At 46.7% G+C, this 17,687-nt stretch overlaps 2 protein-coding genes across 2 annotated transcripts; both read right to left on the bottom strand.

Moving 5' to 3' along the window:
• Positions 1-6,018, bottom strand: LOC101963479 (dipeptidase 2). Its single transcript, XM_005318500.5, has 11 exons — positions 5,707-6,018; positions 4,550-4,833; positions 4,112-4,238; positions 3,467-3,596; positions 3,241-3,382; positions 2,878-2,947; positions 2,585-2,761; positions 2,138-2,222; positions 1,299-1,374; positions 457-592; positions 1-365 (listed from the first exon to the last, which is right to left on the bottom strand). The coding sequence occupies exons 2-11, from the start codon at positions 4,822-4,824 to the stop codon at positions 111-113; spliced, it is 1,473 nt and encodes a 490-aa protein (XP_005318557.3). The 5' UTR covers positions 4,825-4,833; positions 5,707-6,018; the 3' UTR covers positions 1-110.
• An 8,704-nt stretch (positions 6,019-14,722) lies between these two features.
• Dpep2nb (DPEP2 neighbor) lies at positions 14,723-17,682 on the bottom strand. The gene is given in 4 exon segments (XM_021721065.3): positions 14,723-15,097; positions 15,100-15,186; positions 16,924-17,047; positions 17,665-17,682. Coding segments are annotated over 4 exon segments (459 nt in total). The 3' UTR covers positions 14,723-14,867.
• Positions 17,683-17,687: the final 5 nt, after the last annotated feature.

Raw genomic sequence — 17,687 nt, forward strand, 5'->3', positions numbered from 1 at the left:
TTCCATGTCCAAAATATTTATTTCCAGGAAATGTTTGTGTCTTCCCAAAGTGGGGGTGCTCTGGGGTATCCAAGCTGCCAGAGTAAAATCTGGCAGGACTGACTGGGTCACTAGAGCCATAGAATGAGGACTGGGAAGACGGCAACAACTGTGAGACCTGGGACCTTGAAGGAGGAAGATTTTGAGAGTGACCACTTGCGTGATAATCTGGGTGTTTGACGTGTGGGGATCTTGGTTGGTTTCTGGTCTGGAGCCAGATATTGTTTCTGACGCAGTCTTGAGAGGATGGATCGGCATGGGCTGCCCACCTGCTCATCTGGGATACTGTCCTCCAGGGGGCTTTGCCACTTGCTTTCCTCCCGTACCTAGATATGGAAGTTGGTGGTTAGCAACTCCCCCAGACCCCCCTAATACATTTTCAGAACCCTGGACCACTCCTTACCCAGCTCAGCATACCTGTTCTACTTCTCCAAAGACCCGTAGCAGATTTCCTCGAAGGACACCTTGAAGCTCTTCGTCACTCCAGCCCCGATTCAGCAACTCCTCTATCAGCAGTGGATATGTGGACACATCCTCCAGCCCCTGAGGGAATCTGTGTGGCCACCAGCAGAAAGGCCTCAGAATCCTAGCCCTATGTGTCCTAGGTCACTGCACCCCAGCTCTGATTAGATATGGGCAGTGAGGAGTTGGCAACAGAGATTTGCCCCACTCTTCATCCCTTAGAGGAACATTTGAGTATTTGCCAAATCCCACTGAACTGTATGATTAAGATTTGTATGATTGGGGCTGGGGTTGTAGCTCAATGGTAAAGTGCTTGCCTAGCATGTGTGAGGCACTGGGTTCTAGCCTCAGCACCACATAAAAATAAATAAATAAAATAAAAGTATTATGTCCATCTACAACTAAAAAATAAATAAATAAAAATTAAAAAAAAAAAAAGATGTGCATGTGTCCCTTCCATTTAAAAAGAAGAAAAACTTCCCAGAACCAGAACTGGGCAGAGAAGATGGCCAGCCCATGCGAGACCTTGATGATAGTCCACTCAGAGGGAGTGGATTTGTAGAGGTGGGGGTGGGTGCATGTGCTGAATAGATGAGCTGCCTGGGAGTTTAGCCAAATATGACACTTTAGAATAGGGTCAATGGGCTGAAAACAGTCAGTGGGGTCCAGGAAGCAGACCCTGGGAATGAAGAGTGGGTAGATGTGAGGTGGGCAAGGCCTAGAGGCCATGAGGAACATGATATGGTAGGCATAGTGACTGTAAAGGTCCCACAGAAAAGCCACTGGAAAGTACTCACTGGCTGGCACCATCATAGTCTCCACCAATCCCAATGAATTTGGATCCAATGACTGCCTTGATGTGGTCAAAGTGATCTGGGGAGATAGAGAGTCTGCAGTGTGAAGCTTCCAGGGCAGGGGTGCCCATAGAGCTAGACTCTGCTAATCCTCTTCTTGTAGTTTTTAACTTGTAGCATACAGGTTCCTGAAGGCCCTGAGATTTTATCAACTGATCCCAGCTGGCTCTAGATTGGACTTCAGGTTTTGAGTGAAGCCATTTAGGCCATTTCTCATTTAGATTCACCCTGCCTCTAGTCTCCTTGAGAACCTATTAGGTGCACCTTTCCAGGGGTATGGAGTATAAGAAAGGGACAAAGAGAACACTTGACAAAGATCCCGAAGACCTAAGCAGAGGCAGAGGCAGGAACAGGGTGTTTTGGTATCCCTCAGATGTGCAGATGGTGGGCACCTAGGTCTATGTCTGACCACCTCCCTTTTATCCATCAGCATATCAGCATGGACTCTGGCTGTGGTTCTTCAAAGCACCAAGGTAGACATTGGGGAATTTTAGCCAAACCACTGGGGCCATGCCAAGGTACCCTCAGAGCCTCAGGTCCAAATCAGAGCTGTTTAGAGAACCTGGAGAGTACAAGGTGTGATGTCACATGCCTGTAATCCCAGCAACTCTGCACGCTGAAGCAGAGGCATGCAAGTTTAAGGTCAGCCTTAGCAATTTAGTGAGATCCTGTCTCAAAAACAAAAAAGGACTGGGATGTAACTCAATGATAAAGTACACTGGGGTTCTATCCCCAGCACCCACAAAAAAGAGAGAGCCTAGAAGTGTTGGGGGCAAACTCACCTGCTACAGTGGACACGTTGGCTAACAGGTTGCACTGTAGCACGCCTATAGAAAAGGTCACCATCACAATGCCACCATTCTTCTTCTGCAAGGATGGTCAGATGGACATTCAGCTTGATCCCTGGCACAAGAGCATGCCTGCCCACCCTCTAGCCCCTATGAGGAGGATGTCCAGCTCTGGCTTCAGAAACCAGAGGAGACTTCACCTCTCTGGTTTTTGTGAATAGGAGAATCTTAGCCATGGTTTGGGTGGGCATGTCTTGGCTCTGAGGTTAAGGGGTCAAGGAATATTTATGATCTAAAAGTCCCCCACCCTGTTCAAGAGTTCAAGGGCTATGGACTATGGGTCTGTGGTTCAGCCCAGGGTCTGAGGAATCTGAGGGATCAAGGGCTCCTGGTTCAAACCTCTTGTTTTAAATTCCAGGGCCGGCCGGGGTAGTTTCTCACCAGAAGCTGCAGAATATCATCAGGAACATTCCGATCACTCTTGCACACATTCCTGGCAGCAGAGTGGGAGAATATAACAGGTGCCCGTGACAATTCCAGAACCTTCCGGGCCACAGCGTCAGAGACATGAGACAAGTCTACCATCATGCCCAAGCGATTCATTTCTGCTATCACCTTCTGCAGGTACAGGTAGGAAGGCAAGTGTCAAGGGTGCATGCATGCCTGCATTTGTCTGTAGGGAAAGATGGGGCATGTACATTTGTGTGGGGTGGAGTATGAACTGGGGTCCTTACCTCACCAAAGCTGGTTAGACCACTGACATTGCTGTAGAAGAAGTGGATATCCTTAGACGAGCTCTCTGCCCTGCAGGATTACCAAGAGATAGTCTGACTGGTGGCCATGTTTCAGTCACAAGAACCTAGAGCCTCTACTAAACTCTGTACCTTGCAACTCCCTGAAGAAAAACCAAGGACCCAGGATGGGTTGTATCTGGCAGAGGGAGAGCCCTGCTGGGGTCTAGTCTTGCTCTGTGAACCCCACGATACCAGTTTCCCTCCCCATTCCAGGGTCAATGCCAGCTCCTAGGGGTAAAGTTTGCTCTGGGCTCTTGGTGTGACCTGGGGAAGACAGTCCTCTACCGTCTGTACTGTGCTTACCAGGGTGTGTTGCAGGTGTGGGTGAGCGTCAGGTAGCGTACTCCCAGCACATAGAAAGTACGCAAGATGGAGAGGCTGTTGTCCAGTGAGTGTCCACCCTCCACACCAATGAGGCAGGCCAATTTCTTGGTGCTGTTCAGAGCTGGGGGGAGAGAGATCAGGTGATTACTTTTAGGAGTTAAAGTAGCTCAATCAAATCCCTAACATCACCTATTACTTCACCTACCTTTCACAGAGGTCACAAGCTCCAACTCAGAATAGGAAGCACACATGCGATGAATGAGGTCAATCTGCTCCAATGTGAGACGCACAGCATCCTGGTCTTGGGTCTGGCATGGAACATACGCTGACCAGAACTGCGGGGAGGGTCAGGGGTTGGTTTGGGGAAAGGCTACTTTGGAGCTCCTTGGGCCTCCATGGCTAACACAACACCTGGTGGGCCCAGAGGCCACACAGAATGCACTGTTCCTTCTGTCCTTCTGTGGTACCTTCATACCAATCAAACTGGCTCACCGTAGCCCCTGCAGACCCTGATTCCACATCTTAACACTTTTTTTTTTCCTGGTATTGAAGATTAAACCCAGGGGATCTTTAGCATTGAGCTACATTCTCAGTCCTTTTTACTTTTTATTTTGAGACCAGGTCTCTCTAAGTTGCTTATGCTGACCTTGAACTTGTGATCCTCTTGCCTCAGCCTCCTCAGTAGCTGGGATGACAGATATACAACCCTCCACCCAACATGCATCATGGCACTTCTTGAGCTGCTATAGTAACTGAGTACCCACATGACAAACTTGGGATCTCTGGAGCTGCCTCTCCTCCCCAAAGTCCCAAAAGCCATGCTGTGGTAGCCTGAGTGTCCCTGTGATACCTGAGCACCCACGAGGCCATCTCTAAGCCTGTCCAGGCTGGTCTGGCCTTCACTGAAATTGTGCAGGTTGACATCCTTTAGTCCATTCTTGTGAAACTGCCTCAGGATCAGGGGCAGATCGTTGTGGCTGGAGGGACATCAAGGCAAGGTCAGGTCAGGGACAGATGGGTGGGCCCTTTAGGCTTCCAGGCAAGGCAGGGATCTGGAGGAGGGGGTGTCCTTCACCCTACCAGACTATATTGAGGTCTCTTGAGGCCTGGGATGGGGGTTTCTCACCAGAGGGGGAATGGTAGAGGAGAGCAGGGCACCCAGAAAAGTTGGAGAGTGGGCATCCACATTAGGTGTGAGGGGGCCTCCTCGCTAACCTTGCATGCTCGGAACCTTTCCTGGCCTAGGGGTGCGCTCTGCCCCACTCGCCCCCATGCGGCACTTTCTTACCCGTCCACCAGCGGGAAGTCCCGCATTAGGGCCAGCGCGCGCTCTCGCAGGCCTGGGGTGCTGGAGGTGACTGGCGTGGTCCCAGAGTTGGGGGCGTCTAGAGTGGTCGGGGTGTCGGTGGTACCGGGAGTGATCTCAGTGCTGGTTACAGGGTTTGGTGGCAGCAGCAGCAGCAGCAGGGGCAGAAAAAACGAACGCAGCAGAGGCCACGGGCAGAGCACGTGGGGACCCTCGAGGCCCTCAGGCTGCATGTTGCGCAAAGCAGAGGTGACCATCTCAAGAGCCTGAGAGAGGGAAAAGGCGACGATTGGGTCTCGACTCTTGATTCAGGCCAACCAGCGTCGTGGCCCCGCGAGGAGTGGAATTTGAGTCAAGAGACTCCGAGATGGCGACACGGAATATCACCAAGTGGCAGCACAACCGCCAGGGGCCTCCACTGCCTTCCCGCCCTGCCACCTCCCTCCCCTCACCCCCACCCCCGGCAAAGGGCGCCCCCGCGGGCTAGGAGGACCTGTTCACCTACTTGCCTCCCATCGAAGTCTTCCTAAGTCCCTCACTGCTACCTGACACTGCACTCCTCCCAAGGGTTGACCCAGAAGGTTTGACAGCACCCCTATTGCCTCTAGGCTTACTCTCTAAGCAGAGACTGGGGTAGTTCTCCCAGAGAGCGTCCCCATAGAGATCTTTAGTGTCCACAGCGCATCAGCTACCGCCTGCACCCTTCCTAGGACACCTGGAATGCTGGATGTGTCTCTGTGACCACGGTACTTTGGGCTCTGGATTTCCAGTGCTGGGTCAGGTAGGTGGTGTGTAGGGAAGGAGATAAGTAGTCTCTGGATCTCTCTTCCCTACCAATCATAACCCCAGGTCCATCCCCTGGGGACTGTAGCCAGCAACTGAGAACTATCAGGAACATCCCTCCCTATTATCCTCATGCAGCTTCAGGAAAGGGCTTCCTCCTAAGGAGATTTTTGTACCTGCCCAGGACTCATAGGGAGGTACATTTGGGATGAGGACTAAGCAAGCATCTAGGGTGGGCCTGAGACTCAGCTGTTTGGATGGAAGGAAATGAAGTAATTTCCAAGGCAGCAGAGCTCCCACTCCAGCACCTTCCTTCAAGAGCTGCTGGCTGACCTGCTGGCCAGGATCCCTCCTACCTGAATGAGGCAGTCAGGTTGTGACACGAGTAAGAGACTGCGGCGAGGTCCCTCGATCGCTCCCGGGTGGTCCTGAAGTCAAGATCGTCCCTGCCCCAGGTAACCTCTCCCGGCCGACGATCCGTGTCTTGAAGAAAGAAGCCACCGCACACGAGATGCCTTTTCGAATGCTCGGTTTATTCACGCCAGGGTCACCACATCACACGAGGCACAGGAACAGAGGCTGGCGGGACTCAGTTCGCTCGATGTTGACCCACCAACATAGCGGGTCTGAACTGGCCAAAGAGCTCAGCCTTCCTGGCCTTTAAATACTATAGTTGTTTACAACACTTCAAACCAAAAACATGTTTATTTCATAATTTCTATTTCTTATCCTATCTTAACAGATTGTCTCTATTGCATCACATCTTGCTTACATCTTGCTTATCTTAAACTATCACACTTGTTTTGTGCTAAAATACCTCAAAACATGTTTACCTTATATCCTTATCTATTTCACACATTTTTCTAGCTTAGGCACCTTTCTTCATCCAAACATGTTTACTTCAAACTCTCCTGTCCTTTGTTGATTCCAAACTCTCCTGTAACTCTCCTGTCAGCTTGAAAGCATGAGTCCTAAGGGAAAGCCTGGCACATGTGATCTGTGTCTACCCCAGTTTTATCTTGAGGTTTTAATGGTTCTGCTTAGTTCTCTTTGTTTCCTGGAGAGCCCCACCCTATTTCTACCCTGGTTCCTCACCCAGGCTGCTTCCTCCAGGAAGCTTCCAGCTATATACATGTGCACAGACACACATGTCAAAGCGGTGTGCATTCTTGTTGAAATCCCATCACTTGAGAGCTTGGTCCAAACTCCATACCCAAAGACCTTCTCCTGTTCCTTGTCCTCAGACTCTCAAGATTCTGCTCTAAATACTGACAGTCTCTGGAGTTGCTCCATTTTTTGAAACATTCTCAGGTTATCAGTTCATGAGGACTGATGCAAGAAGGCCCTCTAAAAAGGAAACGAGTAAACTTCTCCTAAGGGGTGGAGGTTCCAAGCTACCAGGAGGAAGTGTTTCCAAGGTGGAGGTGTTTTAGGTACTATGCACTTGATGTTTCCCAGTGCCTCCTGTCTAGGAGGAATGCCAATCAGTTGTGCAGGGCCTGACTCCAGAGCTGACCCTAAGTGTTAATCTCTGTTGCCTCCTCACTATCTCCCCTTTAACCAATCATAGCATTTCCTAATCCTGCTGGCTCAGGGGCATGGTGGTGCATGCCTGTAGTCCTAGCTACTGAGGAGGTTAAGGCAGGAGAATGGTAAATTCAAGGTCAGCCTTTGCAACTTAGCAATATTTCATCTTAAATTAAAAATATAAAGGGCTTGGGTGTAGCTCAGTGGTAGAGTACCCCTGGGTTCAATCCCCATGCTCAAACACATCCTACTGCCTCAACATTGAAATATCTCCCAAGTGCCCCTTCTCTGTACCTTCTCCTTTTCCCCCAGTTGAGGCCATCTTTATTGCTCTTTTCCTCGTGGTCTCCTTGCCTCAATTCCATTTCCCACAGAAAAACCATACCATTTCTTTCTTTCTTTTCTCGTTCTCCTTCTCCTTCTTCTTCTCATTTTTCTTCTTCTTCGTATCAGGGATTAAAACCAGGGGTGCTTTACCACTGAGCCACATATCCAAAGCCCATATACATACATATTTATATTATATATTTTCTTTCTTTCTTTCTTTCCTTCTTGCCTTCTTTCTTTCTTTTCTTTTTCTCTTTCTTTCTTTCTTTCTTTCTTTCTTTTTTCTTCAGAGACAGAATCTCACTAGGTTGGTGAGACTGGCTTTGAACTTACAATCCTCCTCTCTCAACCTCCCAAGCTGCTGGATTATAGGTATGTGCTACTGCACCTTACTACCTATCCCTCTTTTAAAAATCTAATTTAAGAGATGGGAGTATAGCTCAGTAGTAGAGCACATGCTTAACCCCTGAGTTGCATCCCAGCACCAATAACAAACAAGCAAGCAAATAAAAAAGGGTCATCCTCCTGCCTAAAATTCTTTTTTTTTAATATTTATATTTTAGATCTCGGCGGACACAACATCTTCATTGGTATGTGGTGCTGAGGATTGAACCCGGGCCGCACGCATGCCAGGTGAGCGCGCTACCGCTTGAGCCACATCCCTAGCACCGTGCCTAAAATTCTTTTGCAGATTCCCATTGCTCTTAGACTATACCAAAATATTTCCTTTGGCTTTCAAGTCCTGAGGAATCACTTCCCTCCAGCCTCTCCAAATTCAGCAAACAGCACAAACCCTTTGCATTCTAAACTCTGTGTCAGTTATACTGCCTTCCACCAAAGGGCCTTGGAACATGCCATACTCTAAGCTTCCAACTGCTGGGGCTATTGAGGCAGGCCCAGGATAGAAAATTTTGCCACTATGAAGGGATAAGTGAGCAACTTCTCCAATTGCTCACCTATGCTATATTGAAACAAGAGAAAGGCAGACAAGTCAGTGGTAGAAAGAGGTTTCTTCTTCAACTTCTTGTTGTAGCAGATCTAACCACTATGCTGATTTCCAGTATATTGCAAGAATATGATGGAAAGTTCGGATGTGATGGCAGCACACCTGTAATCCCACTGAATAGGGGCAGAAAGGGAGTCTCAGGCAGGAGCATTGCAGGTTCTAGGTCAGCCTTGACAACTTAGTGAGACCCTAATCAATTTAGCAAGACCAAGTCTCAAAAATAACAAATAAAAAGGATTGGGGGGGTACTGGGGTTGTGGCTCAGTGGTAGAGTGCTCGCCTAGCATGTGCAAGGCCCTGGGTTCAATTCTCAACACCACATAAAAACAATTAAATAAGCAAAATAAAGGTATTGTGTCTAAACAAAAAATAATTTTTTTAAAAAAAAGGGGTTGTAGATATGGCTCAGTGGGACAGTACCCCTGGGTTAAATCCCTGGTACTAACAAATAAATAAATAAATACATGAAAATAGCATTTCTCTCTTTCTCTGCTTCCTGAGCACATACTCTTCTGCCTTTGCTTCTACCATGAAGATCTGCTTCCCACAGGACCAATGTGATAGGGCCAAGTGACTATGAAATGAAATCTCTGAAACCATGAACCAAAATAAATATTTTCTTGTTTTTAAATAATTTTCTCCAGTATATTGTCACAGCAACAAAGAGCTAACTAACACAACTCCATAGGGTCAAGCTGAACTCAATACCTATTGAATATATTCTGTTCCTGTCAGTAGTATTAACCTCAAGAACTGGGTATAAAGCCAAGCGTGGTGATGCACGCCTGTAATCCCAGTGGCTTAGGAGGCTGAGGCAGGAGGATCAAAGCCAGCCTCAGCAAATGCAAGGTGCTAAGCAACTCAGTGAGACCCTATATCTAAATAAAATACAAAATAGGGCTGGGGATGTGACTCAGTGGTTGAGTGCTCCAGGGCTCAGTCACCAGTTTGAAAAAAAAAAAAAGAAAAGCAAAGAAAGAAGAAAGGAAGAAAGTAAAAGAAAAAAAAAGGAATATTCTGAGAAGTTAAACTCAGGCTGAGTTATAGGTTTACAGGCCACTTAACACGCTCAGGTGCAGGGGTGGGTGGAAATGGGGGCTTACTTGCTATCCAGTGTTCCCCAGATGATGGTCATCAACACCTGAGGACCCCCATGTCTTGGTCCTGGAGTCGCCTGCTGCCCCTGCCTCTTCCTTGGTATTCCTCTTGATCTGCTCCCATAATAACTGACAGTGAAATTTCCAAGAAACAACAGTCTTCCAAACTGAAGACAGCTTGGCCATTGGGGACACACATCCTCCAATCACAAAGCTGGGGCCACCCTTCCTGTAGTGATAGCACATCTTTCTTCCTCAAAAAGGCATTCAGTGTTTATCTTGCTAGGAGAAGTGCAAAACCCACAAACCTATCTTCATTTCCTGCTTTCACCCAACCTTCTCTCTAACCTTCTCCCCAACCCCCATCTTTCTATCCTGTACCCTCACTAGCCTCTCTGTCCAACAGTTCAAGTCCCTTATGTACCACATAGCTCCTGCTACAGATGGGCACCACCTGTTTCAGCCAATATTGAGGATGCATACAAGGTCCCCAGGTCAAAAGCACATGTGGTGCCTAATAGGCTTGAAGTGTCTGACTGGGCTGCTTCTGGAGACCAGATGAGTGTAGCACACAGACTTGGAGCCTATGTCCTAAGATTGGTCTACATGCTATTCACCATCAGCAGGCAGTGTGTGTTCCATGGTGCAGGAGCTGCTTCCAGCAAGATTCTGGGAGGTGTCCTGGGATTCAGATGCCACCCCCCCTCCCGTGAACTGTATATGTCCTGGGATTCAGATGGCCCCCTGAACTGTATATCCGTTCCCTGGATGGAGACAGATCTTGCAGAGGTTCACCAAATCCAAACACTCTCTAGTGACCTGCCTTCTCTAGAAACAGGGATATGGGGAATCCTCTCCACACCCTGCTTAAAAATTTTTTTTTGCTGGAAACTCTCCATTCTCCTCATGGTTGCTTTCCTTCTCTCCTCCTCCTCTTCCTCCTCACAGCAGTCTGCACTTGCCTGCTGCTGATCTGGCAGATGAACTGAGCACTTTCTGACCACCACAACTCTGTGCTGGCTCCTCTCCCTGTACCACCAGTCCCCAGCAAGGGTGCCAAAGAATTTGTTGCACTTGGCCCTTGGGAGGCTGCTGCATCCTCTTCATTCATGGAGCAAGGGCACATGATAATGGTGATGATGAGAGCAGCTGATGTGACTGTGTGCCCAAGCTGTGTTACCAGTTTGATATTTTACTCACAACAACCTACAGGGTAGTTTCTCTTTCCTTCTCCTCCTCCTCCTCCTCCTCCTCCTCCTCCTTCTCCTCCTCCTCCTCCTCCTCCTCCTCCTCCTCCTTTTCTTCTTCTTCTTTTGTAGAGGGGATTATACACAGGGATGGTTTATATGTTAGTTGCATCCCCAAAAATTAAAAATTAAAAAAATTTTTTTTGTAGATGGATACAATACCTTTATAGTATTTTTTTTTTTTAGATGTGGTACTGAGGATCGCCATCAGTACCTCACACATGCTAGGCAAGCACTCTACCACAACCCCTGACACACACTTTTTAATTTTTATTTTGAGACAGGGTCTTGGCAGGTGGAGGGTGACCTGGAACTGGCAATTCATCTGCCTCAACCTACTGAGTGGCTGGGACTATTGGTATGTGCCAGTACAACAAGGAGAGTTTTACCAGCCTCACTGTCTAGGTGGGAAAAGTGAGCTGCTGGGCAGGCAGAGGAACAAGTGGTCCCTCATGGCAAGGACTAGATGGTTTCCTTGAATCCCTCCACTTCTGCTCCTTTCACCAGGAAAGGCCTCAGTTTCCTTACATCCATCGGTTTGTTCAGACATCCTCTGCTGCTCAGCCATGGTGTTGGCCGTTTGCTGGGGCAGTTGGTGAGGTGGCTGGACAAGTCTCCAGTCATCATATGTGCTGGCATAAACAAGCAGAAAGGTGGCTTGTAGGGGCGCAGTTCTGGGGGCCAGTTCTGAACAAAGAAACATCTACACAGTTCTGGGAGCCATTTTTGACCAATTAAACATCTACACAGCCTGTACGATTTGACATTTAGTCTCAGGTTCAGACTTGCCATCTCTTTGTTCAGTGTGGTCAGCTCATGTGTGAGGTTGTCAGCTGCTTCTGTAACAGCATGTTGTCTGCTGGCACACCCAACCCCAGAAGGCTGACCCTCCTTCCCTTCTGTGGCTGCCACAAGCTGGCTGACCCTGCAAAGCGATCATCTGAGCGCTCACTGATTCTAAGTCTGACTGAATATCAAGCTGCACTTAGAAACTTTTACTTGTTTAACTTTTTATTTTAGAGAAAATGCCAAGATATAAACAAAGTAGGGAGAAGGGCATGGAGTGTAGTAGAAGAGGTTGAGTGCATGTCTAGCATGCACATGGTTCTGGGTTCAATGCCTGATACTGCAAAATATAAAAATAAAAATAGCTGGGTTGGGTGTGAATCCCAGCGACTTGGGAGACTGAGGCAGGAGGATCATGAATTCAAACTCAGCCTCAGCAACTAGCGAGGCCCTAAACAACTCAGTGAGATCCTGACTCTAAATAAAATACAAGAAAAGACTGGGGATGTGGCTTGGTAGTTAAGGACATTTGAGTTCAATCCCTGGTTCCAAAAATAATAATAATAATAATAATAAGGGGCTGGAGATGTGGCTCAAGCGGTAGCGCGCTCGCCTGGCATGCGTGCGGCCGGGGTTCGATCCTCAGCACCACATACCAACAAAGATGTTGTGTCCGCCGAGAACTAAACAATAAAACATTAAAAATCCTCTCTCTCTCTCTCACTCTCTTAAAAAATAAATAAATAAGTGAAATAAAGATATTAAAAAAGAAATTGTGTTTTAAAAAAAAAGAAAAATCATCATGTTATTGTCCTTAGAGTTTTTTTTCAGGTTTTGAGTTTGCTGATTGCATCCCATGGTGTCATTGAACATGTTCCTCTATTCCTTATTTTTCCTGCAAACTGGTAGTTATGAGGAGATTATATTATTTAGAGACAGGGACTGGCTGGCCTCCAAATGATGGGCTGCTGATGTGGGCAGGCCTGGGACACAGTCCAAACCTTGTGCTGTTCCTTCTCTGTTGACTGCCCCCAACAGTTGAGCAGCACCAACTGTCTCCTTAACTGCTGAGACAGACATTCCACTGGTAACAGCCAGCACCTTACTGCCAAGGCTCACACAGCCAGAGTGATCTTTTTGGCATCTGCATCAGATTTCTTCACTACCCTGTTCAAATCTATCCTATGACTTCCCCCTTCCCCCTTCACATCTAAAACAAAATCTATACTCCTCATATTGCTGATGTGGCCCACTGGGGTCTCACTCTCATGTACTTCTCCAACTACATCTTTCCTTGCTGGTCACATTAGCCTTTCTCCTGCTTCTTAAGTAGCTCAGTCTCATTTCTACCTCAGGGTCTTTTCCTGTGCTCTTTGGTCTAGGAATGGTCTCTCTTCAGTCCTCATATCAGTCTATTGCTTCCCTCCCTGATGAAATGCCCTGACTTTGAAGGGTCCTTCTGTGACTTTTTTGTATAATGTAGTATTCATCACTCTATGCTTTCGTTTTCCTTTATAGTAATTTTTAAAAAATTGTTTAATGTTGGGGATGAAATGCAGGACTCTGCCCACACTAGGCAAGCACTCTATCACTGAGCTACAACCCAAGTCTCTGAAATCATATTGTATCCTTGTCTCATCCTTTGTTGGTGGGGGTCTTGATGAGAGGAACTTGGATCATCTCACTAATATGTTCCAAGCAGCTAGCACAGTGCCTGCGATGTAACAGGTTCTCAATAAACACTTGTTGAATGATGGAACAGCCAGATGAGTGGATGTAGATGGACCTGCATCTTCTCATTCCTGCCCCTCTCACACTCACATACACCACATACACACAGAAGCACTCATCAGGGTTTTTATTTGGCTCTGGGAATGGAACCCCATTAGCCTCATGCATGCTACAGCTCGTGCTCTACCACAGAGCTACATCCTCAGCCCAAGGCTCTCATTTCTTGATGAACTGACCTGGTTCCTGATCCAGTTCACCTAGGCATCATTGCAGATGTTACCAGTTGGAAACTGTACCTGAGAGTCCCTTGTGAAGGCAGAAGGCCTTAAAAGACCAAGTCCTCCATGTAGGAATGTACTTAAAGGGGATATTATGGTTTGAAGCTTGACGTTGAACAAGCTGAATTTCAAGTCAAACACTGTTACAAAAAAAAATTATTGAGGAGTAGGGGAGTGTCTTGTGGCCATAATGGGTTGGGAATAAAGGAGCATGTGAGGCTCAGGGTGGCGCTACTGCCTTTCCCCAACCCTTCCTGTTCCAGGTAGCTACTGTGCCCACTGAGAGCACAGGCAGGAGGCTCCCTGGGTAAATACTGCTTCTAGTTTCAGGAAGCCTACCTGATGGTTTGTGCTGATGTTTCTGGCAATCAGTCAGGGCTGGACCTATTTGGTGGATAGGGCACCAGTGGGCCACTATGTCCTTCTCTCTCTCTACACTTGACTCCTCTTCCCCTTGGAGAGTGTTGAGTGTTCTTCTGCCCAAGGAGAGACTTCAGAGGATTGAGCAGAGGAATGACAGGTCTTCTTCAAGGCCAGCTTCAGCCTTGTTCAAAGGAGCCTATCCCTTCAAACCCCCTTTTCTGAGGTTTCTTGCCTGTGGCCAGTTGACATGGAAGGGGATCCCTGGTTGATAAAGGCTCATGCAGATTGACTGAGGTACTGTCTCTAGTGAGGGCAGTGGAGATCACTTCAGAAGATGCATTAGCCGAAGTGAAGACTACCTAATTTGTATTACTCATACAATTTCATATTGATATAGTTAATCTTTATAAGAGAAAAATAGATTTGAATAACAATATTGTGACAAAAGGAATTCTAGATACTGGCTTTAGGCCTGCCAAGCTGCAGCATGCTCTGTTCTGTCCAGAGTCCTCAAGACATGCATACAGGGGCCAGGAGGTATTCTACCTGCTATTTCCCTCCTTTTTGAGGATTAAAGATTAAGCATCACATAGTATTAACCAACTGGCAGCCATGAGAGAATGGATGAAGAAAAGTCCCTTAGACTGGGAAGAATATGGTTACAAATAAGTCAGAGTGAAAGCCTATGAGAAGAAGGAGTATAAAGGATGGCTTTTAAATACAGATCTACTCTCTGCCAATCACTGAAGATACCAGCATAAGCTGCAGTAATTCCTTATGATAAGCTAAACCAAGGCCCTAGCTGCAGCACCATTGAAAATCATTTGCAATCATCTCCAGGGCTTCTCCTCAAATTTATGTATATATGAATAACTTTATATTTAACACAACAGCAACAATAATTTTTTTTATTTCTTTAAGAAATATAGGAATTAGGGCTAGGGTTTGGCTCAGTGGTAAAGCGCTCACCTAGCATGTGCGAGGCCCTGGATTTGATCCTTAGCACCACATTAAAATAAAGGTGTTGTGTCCAACTATAACTAAAAAATAAATAATTTTTAAAAATTAAAAAAAAAGAAATACAGGAATTAGAATTTAAAAAAAGATGATGCCTTAGATGTCCTAGGTAAATAAATGTCCTCTCTACAGGAAAGCTCAGCCAGCCAGCTTCTGTGACAGTGGTTTCTTGGCACGAATTTTGGGCCTGGGACAGCCCAAGGTCTTTTCTGTCTCTGATGGAGCATGGCATTTCTTGGGAGCCCCTCTGCCTCTCTGGTTTGGCTTCTGGGCTGGCTTCTCTGCTGGCTTTTCTGCTTTGGCCTTTGGTGGAGTGGCCAAGGGAGCATCTCCATAGAGTCGGTAGCCACCAACCAGGCAGTATGTCTCCCATGCCAGCCCACCTGCGTTTCTCCACATCCTTGGTAGAGGACATGGTGGTATGCAAGTGTAGAAGGAGACATGGGAGGCACTGCTGCTGGAAAGAAAACCAGAACTGATTAATTCCTTCTGCTTTATACACTCTGCCCCCAGGACCTCGCTCTCCTGTTGCTTCCTGTTTCTGACTGAAGCCCTCTTCTCTGCTTGGCATTCAAACACAGCCTTTGCCCGTGACCTCTATGGATGCTTTGCCTGTCTCCTCAAGGGATGCTGTCAAAGTACTTGAGTTCTGTGGAGCCAATGGAAGCAGCAGGAAAACAGTCAAACCTCAAAATATCCCAAAAAGCTGTCCCTCAGTCTCTCCCTTCTATAACTGAAAAAAAAAATTCTTAAAATCTTTTCTGAAGCTTTAATAGAAATAATTTTCAAGGTTTGGAAAAAATGGTCTAATATAAATTGGTTTAGGGGCTGGCATTGTAGCTCAATGGTAGAGTGCTTGCCTAGCATGCGTGAGGCACTGGGTTTGATCCTCAGTACCACTCAAAAATAAATAAATAAAAATAAAGGTACTGTGGTCATCTATATCTATAAAAATACTTAAAATGAATAAATACATAGGTTTAGACTCCCAACCTTGACATTTCCTGTTGAGACCCATTTATACAGTATGTTTCAATAATATTGAAATCTAGCCCAGTTTTTATAGATTTTTCCAATGCATTTTTTTTTCTTTTGAGATGTTTTGCTATTTAAACTGCCCTGGTCTTGAGCTCAAGCAATCCTCCTGCCTCAGCCTCCTGAGTAGCTGAGACTATAGCTATACAGCACAGTGCCCAACTCTATAACTTTCTACAGGCTATATCCTGGGGCAGAGGATCAAAAGATTGAGATCCAAATTCTGGGTACCAAGTTTCGGCCCAAATAGCCTTCTCACATCTACTTCCTGAGACATCATTTCCTCAGACCTCCAGTCTCAGTAACACTTCACCTCTCCCCAAAGCCCTTATGTTCTTCCCAGTTGCATGACACTACTCTTTTCCACAGCAGATAAAACTGGGATGTGTGTGGGGCTGGGGATGTGGCTCAAGCCGTAGCGTGCTCGCCTGGCATGTGTGCGGCCCGGGTTCGATCCTCAGCACCACATACCAACAAAGATGTTGTGTCCGCCGAGAACTAAAAAAAAAATATATATATATATTAAAAAAATTCTCTCTCTCTCCTCTCTCTAAAAAAACAAACAAACAAACAAACAAACAAAAAACTGGGATGTGTGAGGGGGCCATTGTGGGTGTATCCCTGACAGTATGGTAAAGGTGCCTGGGTCTGAAGATGAGGTTCATGAGAGGCTGATAGCTCTTGCTTCAATTGCTCCAGTTAGCATTTGATAACAAAAGCACACTAGGTTTCTGTAAAACTCTTATAAAGGAAGGTCTGGAGAAAGCCTTTTGTTGATCTGTGTCTCACCATGTTACCCAGGTTTTACTATGTCCCCCTCCCAGATACTTGAGTCCAACTCCTGGGCTCAGGTGATCTTCCCACTCAGCCCCCCAAGCAGCTGGGACTATAGGTGTGTACCAGTGTGCTGTGCTCTGAAGGAAGCATGGGGGTGGGGAGGCTAAATGGAAGGCTAGATTGATTAGCACCTATCTGAACACTTGCCCTCAGCAATCAGCAAAAACACTGTGGGTCCTTGAGGAAGCACCAGACCATTGGTCTTACTCATGGGTAGTGAAGTTCTGAGGTGTGATGGGAAAACCCTAAAGGAAGATGTGGCAGTCAAGTGAGGTTGTATATTTACCAGGGGCTCCATTACAGGTGCCTGGCCTAGGCCTACCTGCTGCTCTGCTCTCCCAGGGGACAGCAGACAAGTTAGACTGAATATAGAATATCCGGTCAGACACATTCTCTGGAGCAACCAGATACTCTGGTGTCCTGTAGAGAACTTGTAGGGAAGTTTTCTATTGTTACCCTGCCATGGAAACTGAGGCTGTGATGTCATCACTACTCAGGAAGGCCATGGAAGGAATGTGTGTCTTTAAGCTTCAGATCCTTGGTATTTTATGGAAAGCAGGGCAAAAAGAAGAGAGCTCTGTCTGGACCCTCCCTTTTGGCCTTCCCCCATATCCTAATCAAATAGCCACTGTCTGTGGAGCACAGCCCATGACCACAGGGAGCAAGATTCTGAGAAACACAAATTCTGGTCAGTTATGATTAAACAGAGAGCTAGGTTGCATGTTGTATTTACCTGTTGGGAGAAGCAGAGATTTGAATGGATTAGGGGGTCAGAGAATGCTTCTTGGAAGTAGGCCTGAATTTAATGTTATACAAGTGGAAAAACATTCCAATTGGGAATAAAACAAAGAAGCCCTTCTTGACCTCATTCTTCCCCAAAGATAAATCCTTTGATGGATTGAAGATGTGGCTCAATGATGTGTTCACCTAACATACATGAATCCCTGGGTTTGATTCCAGGCACCATAAAAAAAGAAAAAAATTCTTTGCACCCTCACCTTTTCACAAATGCGGTCTGAAAAGGAGCCTAAGGACCTAACCCAAGTCCGCAGTGGTGTTTTACTAAATAGTAGAGTTTCATGTTGG

Source organism: Ictidomys tridecemlineatus, chromosome 15, assembly GCF_052094955.1.
Source record: "Ictidomys tridecemlineatus isolate mIctTri1 chromosome 15, mIctTri1.hap1, whole genome shotgun sequence".
In the NCBI taxonomy this organism is placed as follows: Eukaryota; Metazoa; Chordata; class Mammalia; order Rodentia; family Sciuridae; genus Ictidomys; species Ictidomys tridecemlineatus.